This window comes from Pantherophis guttatus, chromosome 2 (genome assembly GCF_059756535.1).
Source record: "Pantherophis guttatus breed Tessera chromosome 2, ASM5975653v1, whole genome shotgun sequence".
In the NCBI taxonomy this organism is placed as follows: domain Eukaryota; kingdom Metazoa; phylum Chordata; class Lepidosauria; order Squamata; family Colubridae; genus Pantherophis; species Pantherophis guttatus.
In genome coordinates, this window is record NC_142064.1 from 91860741 (window position 1) to 91885453 (window position 24713).

The following is a 24713-nucleotide window of genomic DNA, read 5'->3' on the forward strand; positions in this document are numbered from 1 at the left end:
TCCCCACCCCCTTCCATCAAACGAATAATACTGATGTATTTGGCAGGTTTATTGCAGGCCTGAAAACGCGGGCATTCCTACCGTGCATTAAAAAACAAAACAAAACAGTGCCCTGAACTATTTTTGTTCTGTTAATATGCTTTGCAATTTGGAGTGTTATAATGCTAACCTAAAGCATTTTAAGCAGACTTTAATAAAGCTAATTTCTACCTATCCCTTCAGAATCATCCGTGGATTAAAAAGTGCACAGATATCTAAAATTTACAATGAAAGTGCTTCAGCAGCCAAAACAAACTTGCAAGTTGACATATTTTTGCATCTCATTTGCTGCGGTTGTCGCTTTGATTTTCTTCACCTCGGTTTGTTCCCCTGATCTTTCACCCTTTCATCTAAGAGCAAATCCCATTGCACTTTGGAAGCTTTCTTGTGAGTGGAGATGCACAGGATGAGGTGGGCAATTAGATTTTAAATCTTTTGGGGCAGGACCTGTCTGTCTTTATGTAGCACCTCAATTTTTGATTACTCTCACACACTGTAAAAATGGTTAATTTGTTGAGCGTATGCAAATACGCATTTCCACTCCTCGCATTTGCGCACGCTGGCTGTACATCTTGTAATCGCTCTCAGGTCTTTGTACATATGGTCTATTCTCGTTTTTCTGCTTGATTGTGAGCATTTGTCTGTCCCTGTTTGTTCTTATATGCAAAGAAGCATGCGAAAGAGCTTTTTCCCCTCTTCCATCTGATTGTTTGGCTCCTATTTTTAATTTGAGAGATCAAACTCAGTTTAATAGATTGCAGCGATGAACTAAGGGAGTTCAACCAATCAAGGTGCTTTCAAATGTTCATCAATAGTTTTCTCCTGAAAGAAAGGAAAACTTCTTGGAAACCAGTGGATGTTGATATTTGGCTCTGTTTTCACAGCTGCTTGGCATTAAGGCACAGTCGTTATTTTAAGGGGGAGTAAAGCATAGATTTCAGCTGATTTCTTGAAAGGGGGAGCGGTGGCTATGTGTGTGTGTGTGTGGGGGGGAGACTACTGTGGCACTGCAGAAAGGAACAGAAGACCCCAGATTGTAGGACAGCAGGTCTGTCACAAATCAGTGAGCTAATACTACATAGTGCCATCTAGATTAGGCAACCCGGTACCTGCTGGATGTTTTGGAGTTCATTTCTCATCAGGCCAAACGTTGTGAGAGATGAGGGGGTAGGGGATATACATTTGTATATAATGCAGGACTGTAAGCAAATGTTAAAGGAATGTCTGATTTATCCCAGCAGGATTCCAGGCTCTCTTCAATATTAAAAGGAGGAATGGTTTGGCTCTTTCCTTAGAGGATCATTTTACAGGCAGCAGTCCATTCACTTGCTGGAGAATGATTGTCAGCCCCACGAGGTAGACCAGACCAGGAAATCAAGCCCACAGGAAGATCAGAACTATATTTTAGTGAGTTTGGTTACAATAATAGAATCTTGTAAGCCTGATTATCAGTGAATCAGAGCGGTATCTGCCTGAACTGCTTCCAAATATTATCTTGTGTTCTGGGTCTTTAAATATGCATCAGCTCCTTTGCCTAAGTAATGCTTCTTGCATATTTATGTAATCTTTATTGTCTACTACGATTGTGTTTCCTATCATATGAGCAAAGGTGAGGTCATCTTCCATTCAGAAGATCATCTCCTGGTACCTAGATAGAAACAGCTGTATTTTTTGTATGCAGTATGCAGAGTGTGCAGCTTTCAAGCTTTCACCACAGTGACTTTTAGTGACTTTTAAAAGGCAATAGCATGAAAGTGAGTTGCCATTGCTCTTTTCCAGGATGGTCTTTATTTCTCAGTCTGTCCTACATATATAGAATGACTATGTGGTCTTCTCTCTATGTCCTGACCAGGTCTGATTATGACTGACATCTTCAGGATACTGCACATTGATTAGGTAGTAATCCAAGATAAAACCCATTGAATAGAACATATCCCACCAGCCAAACGTTTGGTGTTCCAGTGCTTGGAAATGCTACTAGATGCTGAGTGAGATGACTCCCTGTTGTAGATGTCTAATTGTTTAAACATGTATGCCTATAAGGCAGTGAATCCAAGCATGATGCATAAAAGTAATTGTGGCAAAAAAACCTGATGACTTTAAAATATGAAACATCTCTGTTTGCATCCATCTTGGCTGAAATCAGCTGATCTCTTGATAATTTGATACGTGACGGCTTTATTTGGCTTCACTCCTATTGGCACATACTGTCTGAGTCAGCTGTTAAAAGTGATCTGGCAGAAGTATTTTGAATCTCTGAAAAAGAGGTTGACTGAAGCCCATTTGTGAGTTTATAGCAGCACAGATAGGTAGTCCTTGATTTACGACCACAATTGAGCCCTAAATTTATGTTGCCAAGTGAGAAATTTGATAAGTGAGTTTTGCTCCGTTTTATGACTTTTCTTGCCACATTTGTGAAGGGAATCACTGCAGCTATTAAGATAGTAAGACGGTTGTTAAGTGGATCTGGTTTCCACATTGATTTTGCTTGTCAGAAGATTACAAAAGGTAATCACGTAACTCTGGGACACTGGGAAACCGTCATAAATGTAAGACGGTTGTCAAGCATCCGAATGAAAATCACATGACCATGGGGAATGCTGCAATGGTCATAAGTGTGAAAAATTGTCATTTTTTTAGTTCCATTGTAACTTCAAACAGTCACTAAATGAACTGTTGTAAATCAAGGATTACTTGTAATTTAGATTTATTTATTATATTTTTTTATTCTGCCTTTATTACTTTATAAGTAACACAAGGCAGCAAAACATACCTAATACTTCTTTCCTCAATCTATTTTTTCCCACAACAACAGCCCTGTGAGGTGGGTTGGGCTGAGAGATCGTGACTGGCCCAAAGTCACCCAGCCAGCTTTCATGGCTAAGGCGGGACGTGAATTCATGGTTTCCCGCTTTCTAGCTGGTGCCTTAACTACTACACCAGACCTAGACTTCCTGCTTCACAACCCTGTCTCAGGTAACCCAATTTTACGCAGATTTCTGAGAAATATGTTTCTTTGAATCTTGCTATGAGGCTGAGTACGCAGTGTGCTGTTTTCATGCCTTCACCACAGTGATTTCCTGATCGTAGTTTTAGATTCTGTTTTGCACATAACAGACAGCTTTCTCCAGTCTGAATTATTTTAAGATGTGTACATTTCAATTCCCATAATTCCCCAGCCAACTTTACCATTGCTGAACAAAAGTGCACAAATAAGAGGGTGGTGTACCTACATGATATAAAAAGTGAAAAATGGAAAATGCTTAAGCACATTTAATAGGGGAACAGAAATGTAACCTTCGTTTGAAGCTTTTTGCACTGCAAATGATCAGGAAAACTACTTTCCATAGGGAAGAATTCCCCCCCTCCCCGACACACATAGCTTTTCTGTTTTGTGAAAGATGTACACGTTTGTGTAACTGTGTGATTGAAAGTACTGTATATGTCAAGTGTATATTTGACTCAAATGCTATTTTTTCTCCCCTCTACGAGTTCAAATCAGGTCATTGGTAGAAGAAAAAACCGATAGCCAGAGACCCAAGTTGATGTCCATTCTTATCAAACTATGATACTGTCTCTATTGTGCATACCAGATTCTAACCAGAAGTTCTTCATAAAATGACAGAACAATATAGGAAGTCAAATAGCTAGGCTGCCTGAAGAAATCCTGTGATTCTGGAAGACTTAATGGAACTTCTAAGGGAAAAGCCAGATTCTGATAAAGTCCCAGCTCATTGCTGATTCTGCCAGTTCAGAAGCTGATACAAAGAAAGGAGGAGCAATATCAGAAGATCTTCCAAGTCCAATAAAAGCCTTACTGAAACAGCAGAATGGAATAAGATTGCATAAAATGGCCCACTTCAAACAAAACACGCTGGGCATCTTCAATAATGAAAAATTACTGTGGTTTGAAAATGCCACTGTGTTTTGTTAACTTGGAGCATTGCTTTGAAGCCTCTTGTTTAACTTTGCATCTTATGGTTTAGACCATAACTCAGACAATTTTCAAACCTCAGATACAGCAAAAATAATTGTATCTGTTTTGGGCCTGAAGGTATCAAGGTAGCAGAGTCATACAAGAAGAACCTGGAGAGTGTAAACAATGATTCATCCAGGATCTAGTGTTCCCCTTTTAGAAACACGAACAAAGATGATGCAGAAAGAAGCTGGAGCCTTGTTTGGAAAGTTTATGTTGCATCTGTATTTACAGTGTCCATTCAAGCATGGCTGAAAAAGAGGACATGAATTGCCTGTAGTAGGACCAAGATGCTACATAATTTTGCATAGTATCCACTAACATGTATTGATGCAAATTTAGAAAACTAACTAAAAAGAGAAATTCATTGTCCCTGAGAGAAGGAAACTGACCATTCAATCTGTTGTCCAAGATCTAATAGGGGGGACATTCAACTTTTTTCAACTGACCGTGAACTATCTTTGTATGGGGTAGAGTACAAAGCGAGGACTGTTTTAAAAGAAGCCTGGTGCCATGCCATTATTACCCTATGCTACAACCAGGAGGCAATTAAAAGAAGTAAATTGTACTAAGTTCAGCGGAGTTTATTCTTAGACAAGCGGCCTGGTCTTTGGAACATTTTCCCAGATAAAAAGAGTCTTTGATATAAATTTCATCCAATGCCACCCAGGCTGGGTTAGGGATGTTTAAAAACTTCAAGTCTTAGACTGGTATCGGGAGGCTGTAAGGACTAGAATAAATGTAAACAAGGTCAGATTAAATAACTGCATGATGGAACTTACTGTTTATTGGGGCTTGATCTAGCTTGGTCACAGCTCCATTCTTGCTTTAAGCTAAAATCTTACTCTTCCTAAAGGAAGCTTTTTGATGTGTGGGTTCTCCTTTGCTCCATAATACCTACTAGAGAAGTAGCTGGAGGTTGTGGCTGAGTGGGAGAGGGGCTTTGCCCAACTTTGGCTGGTGTGCCAATTTAGGGATTGGAATAATTGGCAATAGTCATTCATGCACTGATCTCCTTGTGCATCGATTGCTGTATTGTGCTCTACATAAAACGGCCTTTGAAAATCACTTGGAATTTTTAACCGGACTAAAAGGTGACTGTTGATCTGCTGTGATGAATAAGGAAGTTAACTTTGATATTGATAGGCCAGATCTGTTACCAAAGTGACAAGAGAAAAAACATGTAATAAATCCCCAAGCAGTTATCCACTAGCAACTTGGCAGACACCTCCCTAAGTCACATGAGTATAAAGGGGGTGGAAAGTAAAGCAATTATACTTGCAGGTTTCTGTTAATGGTAGCCAGTAAAACTACAATAAAAGTAATTTTAGCCTTCTTGTAAAGCTGATTTCCTGGTTTGGTCTGTATAGTGGAGCTGACATCAGCTAATGGGATGTAGCAGATTTAGCAGTGACAAAGCTATGCTGTGTTGTGGTCATTGGTTACCAGTGTGCTTCTAAGTCCAGTTTAAGGTTTTGGTTTGTTACCTTGAAACCCTTTGATGGCTTGGCACTTGGGTGCTTACAGGACCACCTTTTCCAACTTAGATTTGGCTCTTCCTGTGCAAACTTTTAGGGAAGGACTTATGGAAGATTCCAGCCAGAAAACATGGCGTTCTGAAGATGACTTTGCTAGAAATATACAGGAACCATATCTTAGGGGCTGAAGCATCTTTAAGTCCAGTGCAATGAGGTAATATTTGAAAGTGGTTCATGCAGATGCCTCTCTGTTTCACTAGATATAAGAAGAAGGAGAAGGTACTGCATAATTGACTACACAGTTATTGTAGTCAATCTCAATAAAAGTAGTTTGAGCCTTCCTATGGAGTGGATTTCCTGGTCTGGTCAACCTAATGAGGCTGAAATCAATTTAGCAAGTCTGGTTTTGCCTCTAGACACACATCCTGTACTTACCAATGTAGTTAAAAAAATGCAGTTTACAATTCAGGTGATCCTTGACTTATGACCACAAATTGGATCCATTGCTAAGTGAAGCAGTCATAAAATGAGATGTCATGTGACCATGCCAACTTACAGTAGAAATCTTGGCATTCCCTATGGCATTGGTTGACCGAGAATCATGAGTTGTTAAGTGAGTACCTATCCCAAGCCATTCTACACTTAGTTCCTCCCAGCCCCGAGCCTCAATAAGGTAAGAGACTTCCAACTTCTCCCACTTGCCTGCCTCCCACCCATCTCTGCCCTTTGGACATCTGCACTTTGTCTTGTAAACCATGTGGCCCTCGGACCAGGGGTGAAATGCTACTGGTTTATATGGTTCTGGTGAACCGGTAGTAAAAAAAAGCTACCAGTTAGTCCAAACCGGTATTTCCAACGATCAGCTATGCCACGCAATTTATATTCGCTAGAAAGCAGGAAGCACAGCTGTTCCCCCATTGCTGTTTTACTTACCTTCAAACGGCTCCTTTTTCCACGCAAAGTGCGTGTTTGGTGCAGACTGCACATGTGCATGCAATGTGCGTCAGGCATGCACTGTGCGTGTGTGTGCGCAGCATGAGTCTGGCGCGCACTGTGCATGCGTGGGCAGTGAACCGGTGGCAACCCGTGGAGGATTTCACCACTGCCTGGGACTGCTTGCCAAGCTCCGGGAAGCCTCAGTCTCAGCTCAACGCTGCCTACCCCAGCAAGTGCCAGCTAGCATTCATTTGCCCAGCTACTTTCTCTCCCACTTCTTCACACTGACCTTTTTCATTTTGTGCCCAGCTGAAGCAGAAGCACCTTGCTGCCCATACTATCTCCTTTTTAGACCTGGTTTCTGTGGGGAAAATTTCTTACATGGGACTTCCTGAACCTTTGGAAAATTGTGCTGCCTTCAGAAAAGCTGTGCTGTCTTTGGAAAGCTGCACTGTCTTTCCAAAGGCTTTCCGAAGACACGGTACCTTGGTTCAAACATTGCTGTCCCTTGCGGTACACTTTTGCCCAGTTGAAGGTTGCAAGCAGACTTTTAATGCTACATAGATGAAGACTTGCTAGAGGAATCCTTCTCAAGACAGTGTGATTAAGATGGGTGTGTTAATTCTGTAGCAGTTTTAGTGAAAAGCAATAAACTGCAAGAAAAAAGAAAAAGAAAAAAAAAGAGGTGTTGCATGCTGCTGAAAATAAACCTTCAAAATATTCTCTTTCTCTCTTAGATACTTTTAAAAGCTGGTATATGTATTTTTGAAAATCCTATTTCTGTTGCTTTGATATGGGGGATTGCTAGTGGGAGGTGTCATGGTGAAATGAACATGTTTTCATTCTATTTCTGTTTGCAGGGAGAAACATTTGTTTGGGTTAATGGTGCATCAGCTCACTCCCAGACTGTTGCCAAGGCCAAATATGACTTTTTATTTGGCGGATCAGAAAATGAAACTACTTCAGAATCTGGTAAGCACCAATGTTTCTACTCTGAGGCCACTTTCATCTCCTCACTCATTATACATATAATATTATTTTAACTTAGAGCTCATGCTGATTCTGAATTTATGAGGCAAGGGTGCAGCTTTCCCAACCTGGATACCTTCCAGATGTGTAGATTTCAGTTTCCAGAATTCCAGGCATTGACCATACAGTAGGATACTCTGGTTGCTGAAGTCCGTGCATTTGGACAGCAACCAGGTGGATTAAGAATGCTGGATAAATAGAGAATAACAATATCAATGTATTTCTTTAGGAACAAGTAAGGATTTATGAAAGAAGCTTCCACTCTTTCAACTATGGATATAACTGCCACTTTTCATCTGTACTACAGATGGTCCTCAATTTACGACTACAATGGAGCCCAGAATTTTGGCTACGAATTGTCGCAGTCGTAAATTGAGTCACCATGTGACCTGACTTGATTTTATGACTCTCTTTTGTTTACAATGGTAGTTAAGTACGCTTCTGTGGTCATTAAGCGAGTTGTATAGTTTTTAAACAAATCGCATGGTCTGAAGTCCAAATCCAGTTTATCCAATGCGTATTTTGTGCTGGAAAGTAGAAAAAAACATTGCAAAACATGATTGTGTGGCTTCGTTATGCTTCAACCAATTGTAAATGTGAACCGGTTGCCAAGCGCCCAAAATGTGATTATGTGACTCTAACTATTGTAATGTTGAGGATGAGTTGTAATTAACTTTTTTTGAGTGTGTCATAACTTTAAGCGGTTGTTAAGTAATTGGCCATAAATTGAGGATTTCCTATAATGATGTAGATTTTGATTCAACAGGAGCCCTTGTTAGAGGTGTACTCCTTAGCTAGCATAAGCAAAGCACTGAAAGAGTTCTAACTTGTTAGGTTACAGAATTTCTTATTAAAACATCATGTTCATTTTATTCTCTAAAATACATGACTCTTGCCTGGCTAGCAACAGTTAAAAACTACATCACTTCATCATATGCACACATACACACAAACAAATATGGATGGAGTCAGCAATTCATAGTACAAAAACTAGTTAATGTAACCACTGTGCTATCAATGAATGTTAACAGACATTCAATCAATCTATCTATTTGGGGGACTGAACTGGGCTCGCTCACCTAAGGCATGTAGAAATTGTCGATAACAATGTTCCACCTTAATAACTTTAATAAAAGGTCCATTTGTTAAATAAACAGAAATAAAGCACTGTGAATAAAATACACAAGCTGCAGTAGATCTGGAAAGAAATATAGGAGGTAAGTCCACTTACCTGAAGTAGTTTTTATTTAGTTTAAAACATGAAATTGGACCCTTTGAAATCTTGGAATTAACTGAGCTGTTAATTTCCTAGTGTAGTAATAGCAGTAGTCTACTCTAGTGTTTCTCAACCTTGGGAATTTTAAGAATTCCTACAATTCCCTAGTCAGCATAGATGGGAGTTGGTCCATACATCTTAAAGTTCCCAAGTTTGAGGAACATAGGTCTACTGTATCAATATTTATTCGGAAACTGAACTTTACAGTGGATTTTCAGGAATTCTGGATTGCAAGGCGTAGGGTTTTTTTAAATTTATTTATCTCATAATACTGATCTTAAAAGAGAATTGGGAAAAGCTGGAATGAGCAGTCGTTATTTTACCATTCTTTTTCAATTAGCTAAAGAACTTCTGCTTTGCTTCTAGCCTTAAAACTAGGTACAGTAATCCTCAATTTGCAACAGTAATTGAGCCTAGAATTATGATCATAACTTGTTATTGTTAAGTGAGTCATCACATGACTGGACCTGACTTTATAACACTTGGCAGTAATTATTAAGTACACGAAGCAGTCATTAAGCAAACAATGTAGTCATTAAGCGAATTCAATAAATCCAATAGCGCTCTTTTTGCTGGTGACTGGAAATAAACACCAGAAAACATGGAAAATCATGGTCATAGGACACTGCAAACAGCTCTAAAAATGAGCTGGTTACCAAGGGCCCAAAATACGGCATGACCGTGGGAAGGAGGTGCGGCCATTGTAACTTTGAAATCAGGTAATCAGCCCCCTTTTGGGGAATGTCTATCATTACTTCAAACAGTTGTTAAGTGACTGGCCGTAAATCAAGGATCAATTGTAGATGGTTGAGAGATGGTTGATGCTGGATGAAAAGTTCTTGGAACTTATATCTAGAGGATCACTGCAGTAACAACTGTTGTGGCCTTTTGTTCTGTCTATAGCTGCCTTCTGCAACCTATGGAGTGATTCTTAAAATAATTGCAACTGTTAGTTAGGTTCTGTGTTTGAGCATTGGCAAAGTTTGTCAGTTTGTGGAATAAACTTCCTAATACCACCTCCCACAGGCACACAGAGCCACTCATTCTTTACAAAAAAAAAACCTAAAGAAAGAAGTTTAGCTCATGAAAACTAAAAGAGCATTTATTCTAAACGAATGGAGAAGAAAGACGCCATTGATTCTTTGGGGAGATTGTAAAAACATTGATTTTTCAAGTGAAAAAAAAAACTCCGAAGTGCCTCATAAGAAATATTTGCCTACTTTCAGAGCTTGGCTGGTGCCAGGCAGAGTTTTTAATGTGATATTTGTTTATGGAACACTTTTGGCTGAAATGATTCTACTAAGTCAACCTCTTCTTCGGAAATCATAGCACTCTAAATGTGGTGATTGGATACAAATCAGTGTAGATGGGAAGGTAAGACAGCTGTGATTAGATAACTTAATAGTAAGGATTTTAAAGTAACTAAGTAAAGTAGTTGGTCAGTCATTTGTCTTTTAACTGATTGCTTAAGCAAATATGCATAGTCCCAACAATGTGGACATTTCTTGGAGACATAGAAGGAAATGCAAGAAAACGTAAATGTAATAAACCAACTTTGTCTCAGTGAAGAAAATCTTACGGATTGGTCTACTTAAAGTTTTTTTAGCAGCAGCAAGCTATCACTACCCAAAATAGCACTAGTGATAAAAAATAGCTCTTGTTGATCACCTTGGATCAGTAATTTTTCTTCAAGGATTTTTCTTCCGTCAAAATGTCATTACCATACCTAAAAGGGGGTGAAAATTTAGGTGTGTCTTATACACCGAATGTAGCCCCACCCACCCACTGGCCCCCACCCTTTGGCCTCTGCCTCCCAGCAGTTATCTCCTTGCAGCAAACAGCAAGAAGAAACAGCTCCTTTCAGCTTCAGCACAGCCTAATTAGCACGAGTTGATTGGATCGGCCTCCGGATTCTCAACTGTTTTGCTCTCAGCTGTTTTGCTCTCAGCTGTTTTGCGTGGGCCTCTGCTGCTTGCTGCAAGGAGGTATATTGTTGGAGCAGATTTTTTTTTCCTTGTGCTAATCAGGCTATGCTGAAAACAAAAATGAAAGTAAAGCTTGCTGTTTGCTGCTTGCTGCAATGAGGCAAAAGTGCTGGGAGGCAGAGGCAGATTTCTTTTTCTTGTTTTCCTCACCAAAAAAGGTAGGTGCGTCTTATAGTCCGGTGTGTCTTATAGTCCGGTGCATCTTATACTCCGAAAAATATGGTAACTTATCAGAGATAGTTTCATGTATCCAAACTACTGTTTTGATTTTTGTTCACTTTTTTTCATTAGGGAATTGCACAAATGAAGAAATTAATTTCATTTCTTCTCTTGAAATTTCTCTTTTCTAAATATAATTTCTTTTGAATTAGGTCTGATTTCCTCATTTTGCGAACATACTTTCTTGACATACATTTAAATGTAGAGAGTATTGCTTGGCTATGATACCTAAGCAGATTATTCACAGGTCCTCAGCATAGCATGAAACAATCAAGCAAGCCATTTACTACGGGAAAATATATGGTGACATCACATTATGGTTGTTTGACAGGAGATTGGATTAGAAGAAAGATGGACTAAATTTTTTTAGAAATGCAAGTCTAAATTGCATCTAGCATTCTAAGGATCTCATATTACTAAAGACAGTGAATTACTTCATGTATAATAATAATATACAGATATAATTGATTTTTTAAAAACAAGATAAAAATTCAAACTAGACAGTGAATTAGTTCTCAGACTTGTAGAGGTACCCCTTTAGTGTGGCAGGGTTAAATATGGATGCCTTAGCCACCTAGTTTCCAATCCTTTATTCAGACAATTACATCATCAAGAAAAACTGTTGAAAAGTAAATATGTATTTATTAACTTTAAACGTCTGTGCAACTCCCAAGTGATGCTGGGTTTTAAATTAAAAGTAACAAAACAAATACAGTAAAAAAGAAAATTTACACATGTGACTGGAGCAAATGTGTATTTGCCAAAGGTTCAACAACTGAATTTGGAGCACAACCATGGTTTAAATATTTTTATATGAACTCTTCTAAGATGGGAGCCATAAGTATTTCGGGGGGGTGGGGGACTATTCAAGAGACCAAGCACTGCAAGAGAGAAGGTGCATTTCCAGGGCCCTTGACAGGTGACAGTGTTTAATAGAAGGGACCTGGAGTGTCTGCCTACTACCTGATCTCATTGTATGTGCAGTAACCACTGGTCTCTCAGATAATCAAGTCCTATATCATGAAGGATGTTATAGGTGAGCTCAGCCCCTTGAATTGCACACGGAAGCAAACTGGCAACCAGTTCAACTGTCTGCATTTCCATTATCATGGGAACCAGCAGTCAGCAACTACAGTGATACCAGTTGAAATACTGTAAAGACAATCTCAAGGTTAAATGAATTAAAACAACTAATTACATTATAATTCAATTAATTATTTTAATGGACCAGCTCTTATTATGAAAGAGTCCCATGAATGATGTGTTTGTGTATGTGTGTATATACCCGGCACAATTCATTACATAAAGACAGATACTGGAGCCTAAAACAGGGTTTCTCAGTTGTGGCAACTTTAAAATGTGTGAACTTCAACTCCCAGAATGCTGGCTGGGGAATTCTAGGAGTTGAAGTCCACACATCTTAACGTTGCTGAGAAACACTGGTCTAAAGTATACAACAAAACTTTTCAAAGTGTTGGTCCTTTCTAAATGATACAGACATTACAATCATCCACCCATCAATTTATACCAATATTTTGTTGACAACTTTTAAAATGTATGAACCTGGCTTAGGAACTCTGAGAGTAAAAGTCCACTCACATTAAAGTTGCCAAGTTTGAAAAACATTGATTTATACTTAACAGCCCCAATTTGTCCATCTGTCCCAACTCCTCTTTATCCCTGGTTCTGAGACTCTCCCCTTGTAATATCTAGGCTCTTATTCTGATTATCTTAAATAGGAGTTAGGTTTGAAATGGAGAATATTCATAAGTAGAGGACTTTCTCCTGTATAATATCAATGGCCATCTTAGTAGGATAGAGAGAAATAATGCCCTTCAAAAATTGTTAACGGTTAGCAGGAAAATAATAGTAATTTTCCTCAGAAAAGAAAAATGTTTTGGGAAGAAAATTGATACTTTTACTTTCTTTATACCAAGAGGTTCTGCTAAAACCTTTAGCTTTGTTGTTCTAATCTTTGTGGTAGGCTTTTAGTGCAATTCCAATTTTTCAGATTATTAATGACACTGATTATTTGATTTAAGCTTGAAACCTTGTTTATTAAAATTTAACAGTGAACACATTTGCTTGGATTGTGCCCAAGAAGTGCAAAGCAAGCTGCATTAAATTGGACTAAGATTTTAAGCTGTTTCTCCCCCCCCCCAGTTATTAACATATAAAAGTTATTTCTTTAATGTTTGAAGAATTAAAGAAAATTCCGCTTAAAGTCATATGAGTCTTAAAACTTTTTTTACCTGGTGCCTTTGAATCTGTCTTTGTTGTTGGTGACTACTGTACATAGGCAAGTCCCTATAGATATCTTGGTCAGATTTTTGGAAACAGACTAATGTTTGGTTTAGAGTCACCCAGCTGGCCTTGTCCCTATAGCAGAACTATAACTCACAGAGATAATAACTAAGAAACACTTTGTGGAATGTGTTTCTGCAGATTTCTTTCCAAAGCATATTCTTCTGCTGGATGTAGGAATCATACTTAATTGAGGAAACATCTACAGTAAAATAGATAAGAGTTAATTGCATTTCCTTTCCCACCTCCTTTATGAGGTAAACAACCAGATTGACAAGAGAACTGTGAACCAAATGTGTAGCATAGTGCCAAAGACTTGGTTTACTGTACATGTTGAGCCATCAGCCAGGTTTTTGGAATTGCAGGGGCTAGATCAGGGGTCAGCAACCTGCGGCTCTGGAGCCGCATATGGCTCTTTCATCCCTCTGCTGTGGCTCCTTGTCACCGGTTGGCTCCACAATTGATAGGGCTTTCGGTTAGGACAGGTAGAGGAAAAAGGACGTCATGCTAGGAGGAGACTCTATGGTGGGGGGAACCAGACTTCCGGTCAGCATAGGAAAAAGGATGCCGTGCTAGGAGGAGGCTCTATGGTGGGGGAACCGGACTTCCAGTCGGCAGAGGAAAAAGGACTCCGCGCTAGGAGGGGGAACTGGACTTCTGGTCGGCTCCAGAATTGAATGGGGAGCTTCCGGTTAGGACTTTTGTGACTCTTTGAGTGTTTAAGGTTGCCAACCCCTGGGCTAGATTCATACATTATGAGGAGCTATTGGTAGACTAGTTTTCTTTTGTCTTAGTGTAATGTGTGATTTCACCCTGAGAATCCAAACCTATAGGTTGCCTGCATTTCATTAGGATCTATTCTTCTACCATCCTTGACAGGGTAGAGGAATACAAGATGGAAAGGAAGGAAAACATTACAAGTTTAACGATGTACAGGTAGTCCTCAATTTACATTTGTTTAGTGGCCATTCAAAGTTACAACGGTACTGAAAAAAGTGACTTCTGACTGGTTCTCACACTTACGGCTGTTGCAACATCTCCAGAGTCATGAGATCAAAATGCAGGCGCTTGTTAGCTGGCATGTATTTTTGACGGTTGCCGTGTCCCCGGGGGTCACGTGATCACCATTTGCCACTTTCTGACAAGCAAAATCAAATGCAGGAAGCCAGCTTCACTCAACGACCACATGATTCACTTAACTGTACTTAACTGCAGTGATTCCCTTAACAGTTGTGGCAAAAAGGTCGTAAAATGGGGCACAACTTGCTTAACTGTGTTGCTTAGCAAAAGAAATGTTTGGGCCCAGTTGTGGTCGTAAGTTGAGGACAACTTGTTTTGGGAATAGCAGGGGGAAAAGGATGGGGGGGCACAAAAACAGAAAGCAAAGGGGAATGGGAAGCTTGGTTGGTTGGATGGAAATAGGGCCAACTGCCTTAGATGCTTGGTAGCCATCAGAAATTCACCTTGGTTTTTTCCAGAATATGCTGGTATTCACAACCTGGAGTATCCTAGTACCTTCACTTTCATGAATTGGGGTGGAAGATGGGAGTAAAAACAGCCCCCTTCTCCATCTCTTCCTTCCTTTTTTTCACCTTAGCTTCCCTTTTATCCTAGAACAGGGGTCTGCAACCTTAAACACTCAAAGAGCCATTTGGACCCATTTCCCACAGAAAAGAAAACACCGGGAGCCAAAAAACCCTTCCCGTACCTGATTATTTCTTGAGCGGCCACAAAACTAGCATATGTAATTGAATTAAATGTTCTGTTTTCTTCTGAAACTTTTCTTTTCTTGGATTTATCCATGGTTGGCCTACTGGAGGTTGAAAAGCTCAATAAATTGCGTGCTGGCGGGCTCGCACATTGGTGGTTGTGACACATATTTTGAGTGACAGGGAGCCACAGCAGAGGGTTTAAAGAGCTACATGCGGCTCCAGAGCCGCAGGTTGCTGACCCCTGTCCTAGAAGTTTGTCAGACTAGTGTGATTGGTTTCAAATAACACCATTATACCACAGCCTTGTGTCCACGTACCCCCTTCCATCTCTGGTTTAAAAAGAATAAAAGGAAACCACCTGTTTCTCATGTTTATCAAACACGGACATTTAATTGGCCTTCAGTTTCCTTCTCTTCTGTGTTTTTGTGACGGCTGAAACTGACAAGGCAGAAAACGAGACTCCTGAGACCACACCAGACTGTTATATAAACACAGTGTGGGGACCATCAACAGTCCAGCCTGCCAAAAGAGCTGCAGGCAGTTTGTTACAAGAAAGAGAAGTGGGGGTGGGTGGGGGGAGAGAAAGAAACTGAGGATTTAGACCTCGGGCTCCCACACATGTGTATAAGTACGTTCTGTAGAAGCTGTTTGTAGTTGCTGTGGCTATTTAGTTTCTGCAATCAAAGTATTTTATCTACTAAAGCTGAGTCCTTGACTTTCCCATGAGAACGGTTGAGTGCAGTTTGAACTCTTAGAGAATTAGAATTATTGTATTGCCCACATGCAATCCTTGATCGTTGTAACTATATTCTCTATTATGTCTGCTTTGTTTTAAAAGAAACTTTTTTTCTTAGGTCTTTTGCACAAGCTGTCCTATGAGACCCAGGTAATTGGAAGCAGCCAAAGTTAAAACAATTTGTGGCCTGATAAACCATTGCCATGTCCTGCCTGCTCCAAATAATACTAATATGCTTAACTTTATCTGCAGCCGCTCCCTGTTTAGTTGCATCCTGCAGTCCAGCTGCCTTTGCTTGTCTTAATTTATGTGTTCTATAGACTTTCTCATGTGTAGCATACAAACCATGCTGCTCATTTTCTGAGAAGCATTAGTGACAATATTGTTATTGGCTCTGTATGCTCTCTGATAGCGCTGTATAAATTGTATACTAACGGGACTGTAATTTCTTAGGATAATTATAAACACAAGTAGTCCTCGAGTTATGACCACAATTGATCCCAAAATTTCTGTTGTTAAGTGAGACACTTATTAAGTGAGTTTTGACCCATTTTATGACTTTTCTTGCCATAGCTTTCTTGCCATAAGTGAATCATTGCAGTTGATAAGTTAGTAACCCGCTTTTTAAGTAAACCTGGCTTCCCCATTGACTTTGCTTGTCAGAAGGTCGCAAAAGGGATCACATGACCTTAGGACACAGCAACGGTCATAAATATGAACAAGTTGCCAAGTATCTGAATTTTGATCACATCATAGGGATGTTGCAAAGGTCGTAACTGTGAAAAATGGTCATAAGTCACATTTTTCAGTGCTGTTGTAACTTTGAATGGCCACTAAACAAACTGTTGTAGGTCGAGGACTACCTGTATCAGCAGTATTGTACATTCATTACCAAGCTGGCCATGGAGAGGAAAATCAGTAATGCACAGGACTAAAACCCTAGCACAACTACTGGAGATCTGATATTAATGACAAAACCATGAGACCTAGAAACCTGCCCTTTTCTTTTTATCCAATGCCTGAATTATCTCCCCAGAACAATCCTGTGCTTTGTGCTTTGCATGCAGTTTCTCGAAGTCCAAATACATATAAAATTCTATCGTTCACCTTGAATTTGGTGTGCACAAATAGGCTCCCAATCACAAAAAAACCCACAATTATTTAGCACAAATCTTTCTTTCTTTCTTTCTTTCTTTCTTTCTTTCTTTCTTTCTTTCTTTCTTTCTTTCTTTCTTTCCTTCCTTCCTTCCTTCCTTCCTTCCTTCCTTCCTTCCTTCCTTCCTTCTTTCTTTTCCTTCCTTCTTTCTTTCTTTCTTTCTTTCTTTCTTTCTTTCTTTCTTTCCTTCCTTCCTTCCTTCCTTCCTTCCTTCCTTCCTTCCTTCCTTCCTTCTTTCTTTCTTTTCCTTCCTTCCTTCCTTCCTGCCTTCCTTCTTTCTTTCTTTCCTTCCTTCCTTCCTTCCTTCCTTCCTTCCTTCCTTCCTTCTTTCCTTCCTTCCTTCCTTCCTTTCTTTCTTTCTTTCTTTCTTTCCTTCTTTCCTTCCTTCCTCCCTCCCTCCCTCCCTCCCTCCCTCCCTCCCTCCCTCCCTCCCTTTCTTTCTTTCTTTCTTTCTTTCTTTCTTTCTTTCTTTCTTTCTTTCTTTCAACAGGAGAGAGCTGTGAGTGACAAACTGTCCCCTCATCTTTTGTGCACTCCTCAAAGAAAAGGCTCAGTTCTGATAAAGTACCTACGCTGTCACGGAGCCTCTGCTGCTGAGTAAGACCGAATTTCCAATGTCATTCCGTTTTTCTGCTGCTGCGGCTCTTACTGCTGCTGCCGCTGCCACTGCGGATATGAAATACAGTTCCCTCTCTTTTCACCGATAGTCATCTCTGCCAGATCAAAAAAAAAAAAAAAAAAGAAGAAGAAGAAGAAAGAAAGAAGCTTACGGTAGCTCTGCTGCCTTAAGGTAGCCTAGGTGGGCTCGTTTTCAGCTGTAGCAGGAATGCGACTGCGGTCCTTTCTCTCACCCCCCCCTCCCCGTTTCATAATGCTCAGAAGGCTTCCATTTACATCACCCTGTGTGCATTGCAGAGCGCCCGTGCGGCTGCTGGCGCTGCCTCAGCCAGGAAATTTGAAACTATGCTGATTCCAGTTGATTTAGAACGGGCAGCGTTTACCATAAGCTGGAATCCTTATTAGATACACTGATGATTTCACTGACCAATGGGTAACTGCTGGAGCTACAGTAATCTTTGTGAGTAGTCAGCCTCTGTTCAGCCGAATTATATCTGTTTGTTCTTGTTGAGCGGGATAGGACTTTCTAAGACCCATGTGCACACTCACAACACGGATGTCAAACCATTTTGTTCATCTCTTTAGCTTTATCCGATGTTTTGCTTCCTCAGGTTGATGACTCTGTCAGTTAAGCGGCCTGCGGCAATTTCTGAACATTTCAAATAGGGGAGGAATTGTTGCAGGCACCACGGATCATGTATACACACGTATATATATGTCTGTATATATGTATATATACACCTTCCAGTGCTCTGTCAAGTTATGAATTCTTAAGGATATATATCGAACATTAGGAAGGCTGTGGCTACTTCCAAGCTGTGGTTGCTTTATGGCTCACTTTTCTTATGCAGCTGTAGACCTCCGGGCTATCAATACGATCAAATGTAAAGGGGGGGTGTATGTGTGGGGAGTGGGGGGGAGAGACAAGGGGGTGGAATCATAACAAAATGGTTACCTGGAGTGGGTTGTGAAGAACTTACGCAGTTCAGTTTTACTATCCGGCTGCCTCCCTGCTTCTCGGTGGTGAATTAGCATCTGAATCGTGTTCCTTTTCTTGGGAGACGATTATTTTACGTGGGTTGGGGGTGTGTGGGAAAGGAAGGATTGACGTGATGCACTCGCTGCTTTAACCAGACATGATGCTCCGTGGCTTGATGGAGAGGGGGAGGGGCATCCCTTAAAGTGCTGGTGGCTTTTTCGAAACTTTGCTGCCCGAGGGGAACCCCACATTTGGACTCTTCTCTGGCAATTGCAGAGAACCTTTCAGTCAATAATAATAATAATAATAATAATAATAATAATAATAATTATTATTATTATTATCATCATCATCATCATCATCATCATCATCATCACCATCGGTGGGTGGTGAAAAGACTAGTGGTGGCGTGAGGCTGGCTGCACTGCACCATCAGGCCACAGAATAAGTTGTGGATTTTGTTTTGTGTGAGTGAATAATCAAGTGGGATGGCCTTATGCCTTTGTTTCCAGCTGATAAATAGCCCTTGAATTCTTCTTTAGAGAAGCAAAGTCTTTGCCACAGTGCCTGGCACGAAATAGTAATACTGCTTAATGTCTACATAGTGCTTCTGAGTATACCAAATGCTTTGTGTTGCACTTCCGTTAATTTAGTTCAGAGATCTTTAAACTTGGCAGCTTTAAGACATGTGGACTTCAAGTCCCAGAATTCTCTAGCCAGCTATGCTGGCTGGAGAATTCTGGGAGTTGAAGTCCACAAGTCTTAAAGCTGCCAAGTTTGAAGACCTCTGATTTAGTTGTTAGACTTACTGCCTTGATATTTCTCAAGGAGCTCAAATGGTGTTTCTCTAGATTTAGCTTTTCCTGTTTCATTCTGACCACAACCTTGGAGGTAGATTGGGCTGAGAGTTAGCAATTAGCCCAAAGAAGTCTGTGAGTTTCTGTCATTATATATGAACCTGTCCCCCAAATTCTAATTCCCTGACCACAGCCCCACACTGTTTTTAGTAATGAAGGGATGCAGTGGGATGAAGAGCTACCAGAATACAGGTAGTCCCCAATTTACAACCATACGCTTAGTGACCATTGACACAATGGCACTGAAAAAGGTGACATGGCCATTTTTCACACTTATGAATATTACTACATCCCAGGGGTGAAATGTTCCTGGTTCGGACTGGATCGCCCGATCTGGTAGCAATGGCGGCGGGTGGTTCGGAGAACCGGTAGCAAAAATCCCTCCCCCCCATGCTCAACTGAGTCACACGATCATCAGAGGCTTTTTTTTTTTACTTTTTCCTTTTAAACGCATTTTTTCTACAACCTCTTCTGACGAAAAAATGCTTTTAAAAGTTAAAAAAAAAAAGCCTCTGATGATCGCGCGGCTCAGCTGGGATCCTCAGAGGCTTTTCAAAGCATTTTTTTCTGCAACCTCTTGGCCGAAGAGGTGGTAAAAAAAATGCTTTGAAAAGTCTCTGACATCCCAGCTGAGTTGCCTGATCGGCAGAGAGGCTTTTCAAAGCATTTTTTAAGAAGCCTCTCTGACGATCCCAGCTGAGTTGCCTGATCGCCAGAGGCTTTTCAAAGCATTAGAAAAAATGCTTTGAAAAGTAAACAACAAAAAAAAAAAGTTGGCCACGCCCACCCAATCACATTACCACCAGCACCACTAAGCCATGCCCACGGAACTGGTAGTAAACATTTTACATTTCACCCCTGCTACATCCCCATGGTCACGTGACCAAAATCCAGATGCTTGGCAGCTGATAAAGGTTGCAATGTCCCAAGGTCATTTTATCACTTTTTGCAACCTTCTGACAAGCAAAGTCAATGGGGACTCACTCAACAACTGTGTTATGAACTTAACAACTGCAGTGATTCACTTATCAACTGTAGCAAGGAAGGTCGTAAAATGAGTAAAAATTCACTTAATGACTTTCTTGCTTAACAACATAAATTTTGGGCTCAATTGTGCTCATAAGTCAAGGACTACCGGTATTGACTTGTGCTTTGGCTATCTAAAGATTGTGTGGAAGATGCTTCACTTAATTTGGGTTTTTCAAATTATAACTCACATGCCATTATATTTGTATAAATAAAAATACTTCTTGGTATCTAATAGCTGTTGTGCATACTAAACTATGTGTATAGAAACCAAAACTTCTTTCAGACTTAAGGGTTTATTAGCCAGAGATCCTATGCTGGTTTGTTCTATTCCACAAAGGCTTCCTTAGGGCACAGTAAGTTGCTTTTCTACATAACAGTTGCAGAACTAACTTGAACTTAAGATCCTGCTTTTTAAGCAACCTTGTTTATTACTTCAGTCGTTAAGCACACAATTAACATTCCACACACCCCTCGGCCTCACTGTCATTCCACATTTTTCAATTGCTTCTACATTCCTGATTGCGTCCAACTAGCTAAAATTTTCAAGTTATGACAAACTCCAAGCCTGCACAATTATACATTTCAACTTCTTAATTTCTAGCAGCATCACCAATGTAGAAGTAAAGCAGTATATGCAAAACAAAGAACAAAATAAAGCAAAAACAAAAAGTTCACAACACCTTTGTCTAGGCAAAGGCACCATTTCACCACAGAAATGAATAACATATATTTAAAGTAGAAATAATAAAATGATTCCCTGTAATGAGATGCCGATACCGGGCATATGTGGAAAAGATGCCTTAATGGATAGCACTAGGCCAGTCTGAGCCTGATGTTCCCATACTGGTTATCCTCAATTTACAACCACAATTGAGGCTGGAATTTATGTCATAAGTCATTGCAGTTGTAAGTTGAGTCGGACCTGATTTTACAACAATTTTTACAGTGGCTATTAAACAAATCACACAATTGTTAAGCAAATTGTGTGATTTGTTGAATGAATCGAGCTTCCCCAATGAGTGTTTTTTGCTGGAGATTGGCAAGAAAGGTTGCAAATCAGATGGTTCAGTTGCAGGACACAAAAACCAGCTGTAAATGCGAGCCAGTTGTTAAGTGTTCAAATTGCAATCCCATGACTATGAGGGTGGTGCAATGGTTGTAAGTGCAAGTAAGTCACATTTTTTGAGGCGGTCATAACTTTGAACCATCATTAAGCAAATGGTTGTAAATCAAGGGCTACCTGTACTGATTCCTAATCTCATTGCCACCCCTTACTTACCAGCGGTGGGTTTCCAATATTCTTACCACGGGTTTGCCGCATGCACGTACGCTCGCTTCGTATGTGTGTGCGCCTTCTGGGCACATGCCTGGCCTTCCTCGCATGCTCTTTGCTCGCTCGCTTGCTCGCCTTACGCGCATGCTCCCGGCCTCAAAAATGTGCCTAAATAGGATGGCATAGAGCCGGGGCGGGGCCTCCCGCCCACCCTTAATCTCCGCTACCGGTTTGCCCGAACCAATATGAACCGGCTGAATACCACCTCTGTTACTCACCCTATTCCATCCCTGTCTGGATATCTTGCTCGTCTTCCCTTTAGGAAGGACAGAACAGAGAAGCAAAAAGAGAGAGAAACAGGGTGAAAGAGTATCTCCATAAGAAATTCCTTGCATGATAGCCTATTTATCTTTCTTTCCCCCCCAAGACTCTCAGCATAGATGGGGGTTATAGAAGATTCCCATCCATCCCAAATATTGTAGGAGTACAGGCTTGTTTAACCATAAAAAGGATAGTTTCCTACTCTGGATTTAGTGGGAGCCTTTTTGCTGGCCTTTAACAATGACCTCGTATAGGATTTCCTCAAGGAAAAGATGGGATGGGAGGTCTGATTTTGAAATGACCAGGTAGCAATGTTTGTATGCTCTGCATTTTGAAACCACACTTCCTTGCTCTTTGGCATGCAGCCATTCTCTGTATTTTGCTGCTCCCTGCAGCTTGATTGCAGTTTTGGCTTAAGCAAAGTCACAGAAGGTGTTTTAAAACAGCAGGCTGGAATCTTCAGCACATGTTTTTTTCCATGTGGACTATTCTTTAAAGAACCACCCCCCTCCCCAAACCTAGCAGGTGAATACAGATGGGATGGAGTGGATTTATGAATGAAGACAAAGAAAAGTAACAAGGATGGAAAATGGATCTGTTCACTTGTATTGATGAACTGCTGTGGCTGGAAAGGGATGCATGTGGGAATCTGCCAAGCGCTGCTGCTCTTTTCCTGATTGCTTTGGCTTTTCACCTGCTTCAGACTCCGGTTGGATAAAATCAATTATAAAATATGTCCTTTGATGTAAATTGGATTCTAATTATTTTCTTCTTGAGAGGTTTTATAAAACAAAAAAAAGGCAAAGACACAACGTAATTAGCAATCATAACATTCCTGTTAACAGCAGCCTAATGGAAATGTGAAATAATAGATTTTGTCAGCCCTGCAAATAGTGTAAATGAATGCACCCATGAACCTTCACCTGTTGTTAGAGGAGAATCATTTTAGTTTATGGTAGCTAAAAAAATCAAGAGGAGTCTGTTAGCATATTTTTTTCTAACTAATAAATCATACTCAAACACATACATTTCCATTAGCTGCAGCTTGCTTTTTATGAAGGAAACTGCAGCTCACCAAAGAGCTTACACTTCTAATAAAATGTTAGTTGAAAAGGAGCTACTAGATTTCTACTTTTTAGGCTGTCCAAGCAGTGGTGGGTTGCTCCCGGTTCGCACCGGTTCACAAGAACCGGTAGTAAAAATTTGTAATAGTTTGGAGAACCGGTAATAACATTGGCTGGCCATGCCCCCGAACCGGTCCCCGACCCGGTCGCCGCTCGCTTACCCCACCCACCTCATCAAAGGCTTTTTTTTTTTTTAACTTTTAAAAGCATTTTTTCTACAACCTCTTCGGCTGAAGAGGTGGTAAAAAAAATGCTTTGCAAAGCCTCTGACGATCTCAGTTGAGTTGCCTGATCAGCAGAGGCTTTTCAAAGCATTGCTTTCTGCAACCTCTTCAGCTGAAGAGGTGGTAAAAAAAATGCTCTGAAAAGCCTCTGATGATCTCAGCTAAGTTGCCTGATCGTCAGAGGCTTCTAAAAGCATTTTTTTCTGCAACCTCTTAAGGAGCCTGGATAGCTCTGCAGACAAGGCACTGTAATTTAACACCAGCTGTCTGCAATTAAAGTAAGTTCGAATCTTGCCAGGCTCAAGGTTGACTCAGCCTTCCATCCTTTCTAAGGTAGATAAATTGAGGACCCAGTTTGTGGGGGCAATAAGCTGACTTTGTATAAAATATACAAAAGTATGAAGGCTATTGCTTAACGCACTGTAAGCCGCCCTGAGACTCCGGAGAAGGGCGGCATATAAATCAAATTAAAAAAAAAGTAAAAAAAAAAAAAGTTGGCCACGCCCACCCAGTCACATTACCCCCCCCCCCCAACCAAGCCATGCCCACAAAATAAGCCATGCCCACAGAACCGGTAGTAAAAAATTTTAGAACCTACCCCTGTGTCCAAGGCAAATGGGGAAGATTACTGACTGAAGAATAAGAGGTGTGGGAAACAAATCTGGACAAAAAGGAACAAAAAAGAAACTTTAAAAGTCCCTGCTCTAAAATTTGATTGCATTGTTGTCTTACCAAAGAATATTTCTCTTAATTCAATTATATGTTTGTCTCTTGGTTTTTGCCATTTTATATTTTGGTTTTTCTCCTTTACGATTTGGAAGGGAACTTAATTCTTCTCTAATGAGACCTGTCTCTACCAGTATTATCTTCGCTGACGTGCATGAAGAAGCAGCCATTGATGACAGGAGATATATTTTTTCCCCCCTAAACTTTGTTCCACTTGGCAAAGGTACTGTCTTTATTACAAGCCCAATTTGGTATAGCGGTTAAGGTGCTGGCCTAGAAACCAGGAGATTGGTGACTTTGGGTCACTCTCTCTCAGCCAAATTAATCTACCTCAGGGGGGAAAAGATAATTGTGTTTGATGCCTTGAGTTACTTATAAAGTAATAAAGGAGGCATAAAAATCTAATAAATGAATAAAATAGAAAGAAAGAAAGCATTAAACCTTTTCTCTCAGTATTCAGGAGGCTCCCAATAAAGAATGATAATCTCTGACAAGTAAAGAAAAATTGAAATATAAGTTATTTCTAATATAATAGCTGATGGAGCTCTAGGAATGGTAAGATACGTCTAGGCTATCCATGGTGGATGAATAAGTATCCATTCTTAATAACGTTATGAAAACCATTTGGATGTAGTAGTTAAGGTACCATGCTAAAGACCAAGACCCTGAATCTTGCCTTAGGCACAAAACAAGCTCATTCTCGTAGCCCTAGAAAG

The 24713-nt window shown here is 40.3% G+C and overlaps 1 protein-coding gene and 1 long non-coding RNA gene across 3 annotated transcripts in view; one reads left to right on the plus strand and one right to left on the minus strand.

Moving 5' to 3' along the window:
- LOC117661630 (PH and SEC7 domain-containing protein 3) overlaps positions 1–24713 on the plus strand; it is a 184122-nt gene that overhangs the window by 1806 nt on the left and 157603 nt on the right. Inside the window, exon 2 of one of the 2 annotated variants that reach the window (XM_034410671.3) lies at positions 7290–7401. In XM_034410671.3, the coding sequence (XP_034266562.2) occupies positions 7290–7401 (112 nt within the window). Of the gene's footprint in view, positions 1–7289; positions 7402–17336; positions 17925–24713 lie in introns of those variants that run through there. The other variant, XM_034410673.3, reaches the window with a different exon arrangement.
- On the minus strand, positions 29–18554 carry LOC117661631 (uncharacterized). The gene is made up of 4 exons (XR_004590082.2): positions 18420–18554; positions 17419–17559; positions 6915–7082; positions 29–861 (listed from the first exon to the last, which is right to left on the minus strand). It is a non-coding gene; the product is annotated as an uncharacterized LOC117661631 (long non-coding RNA).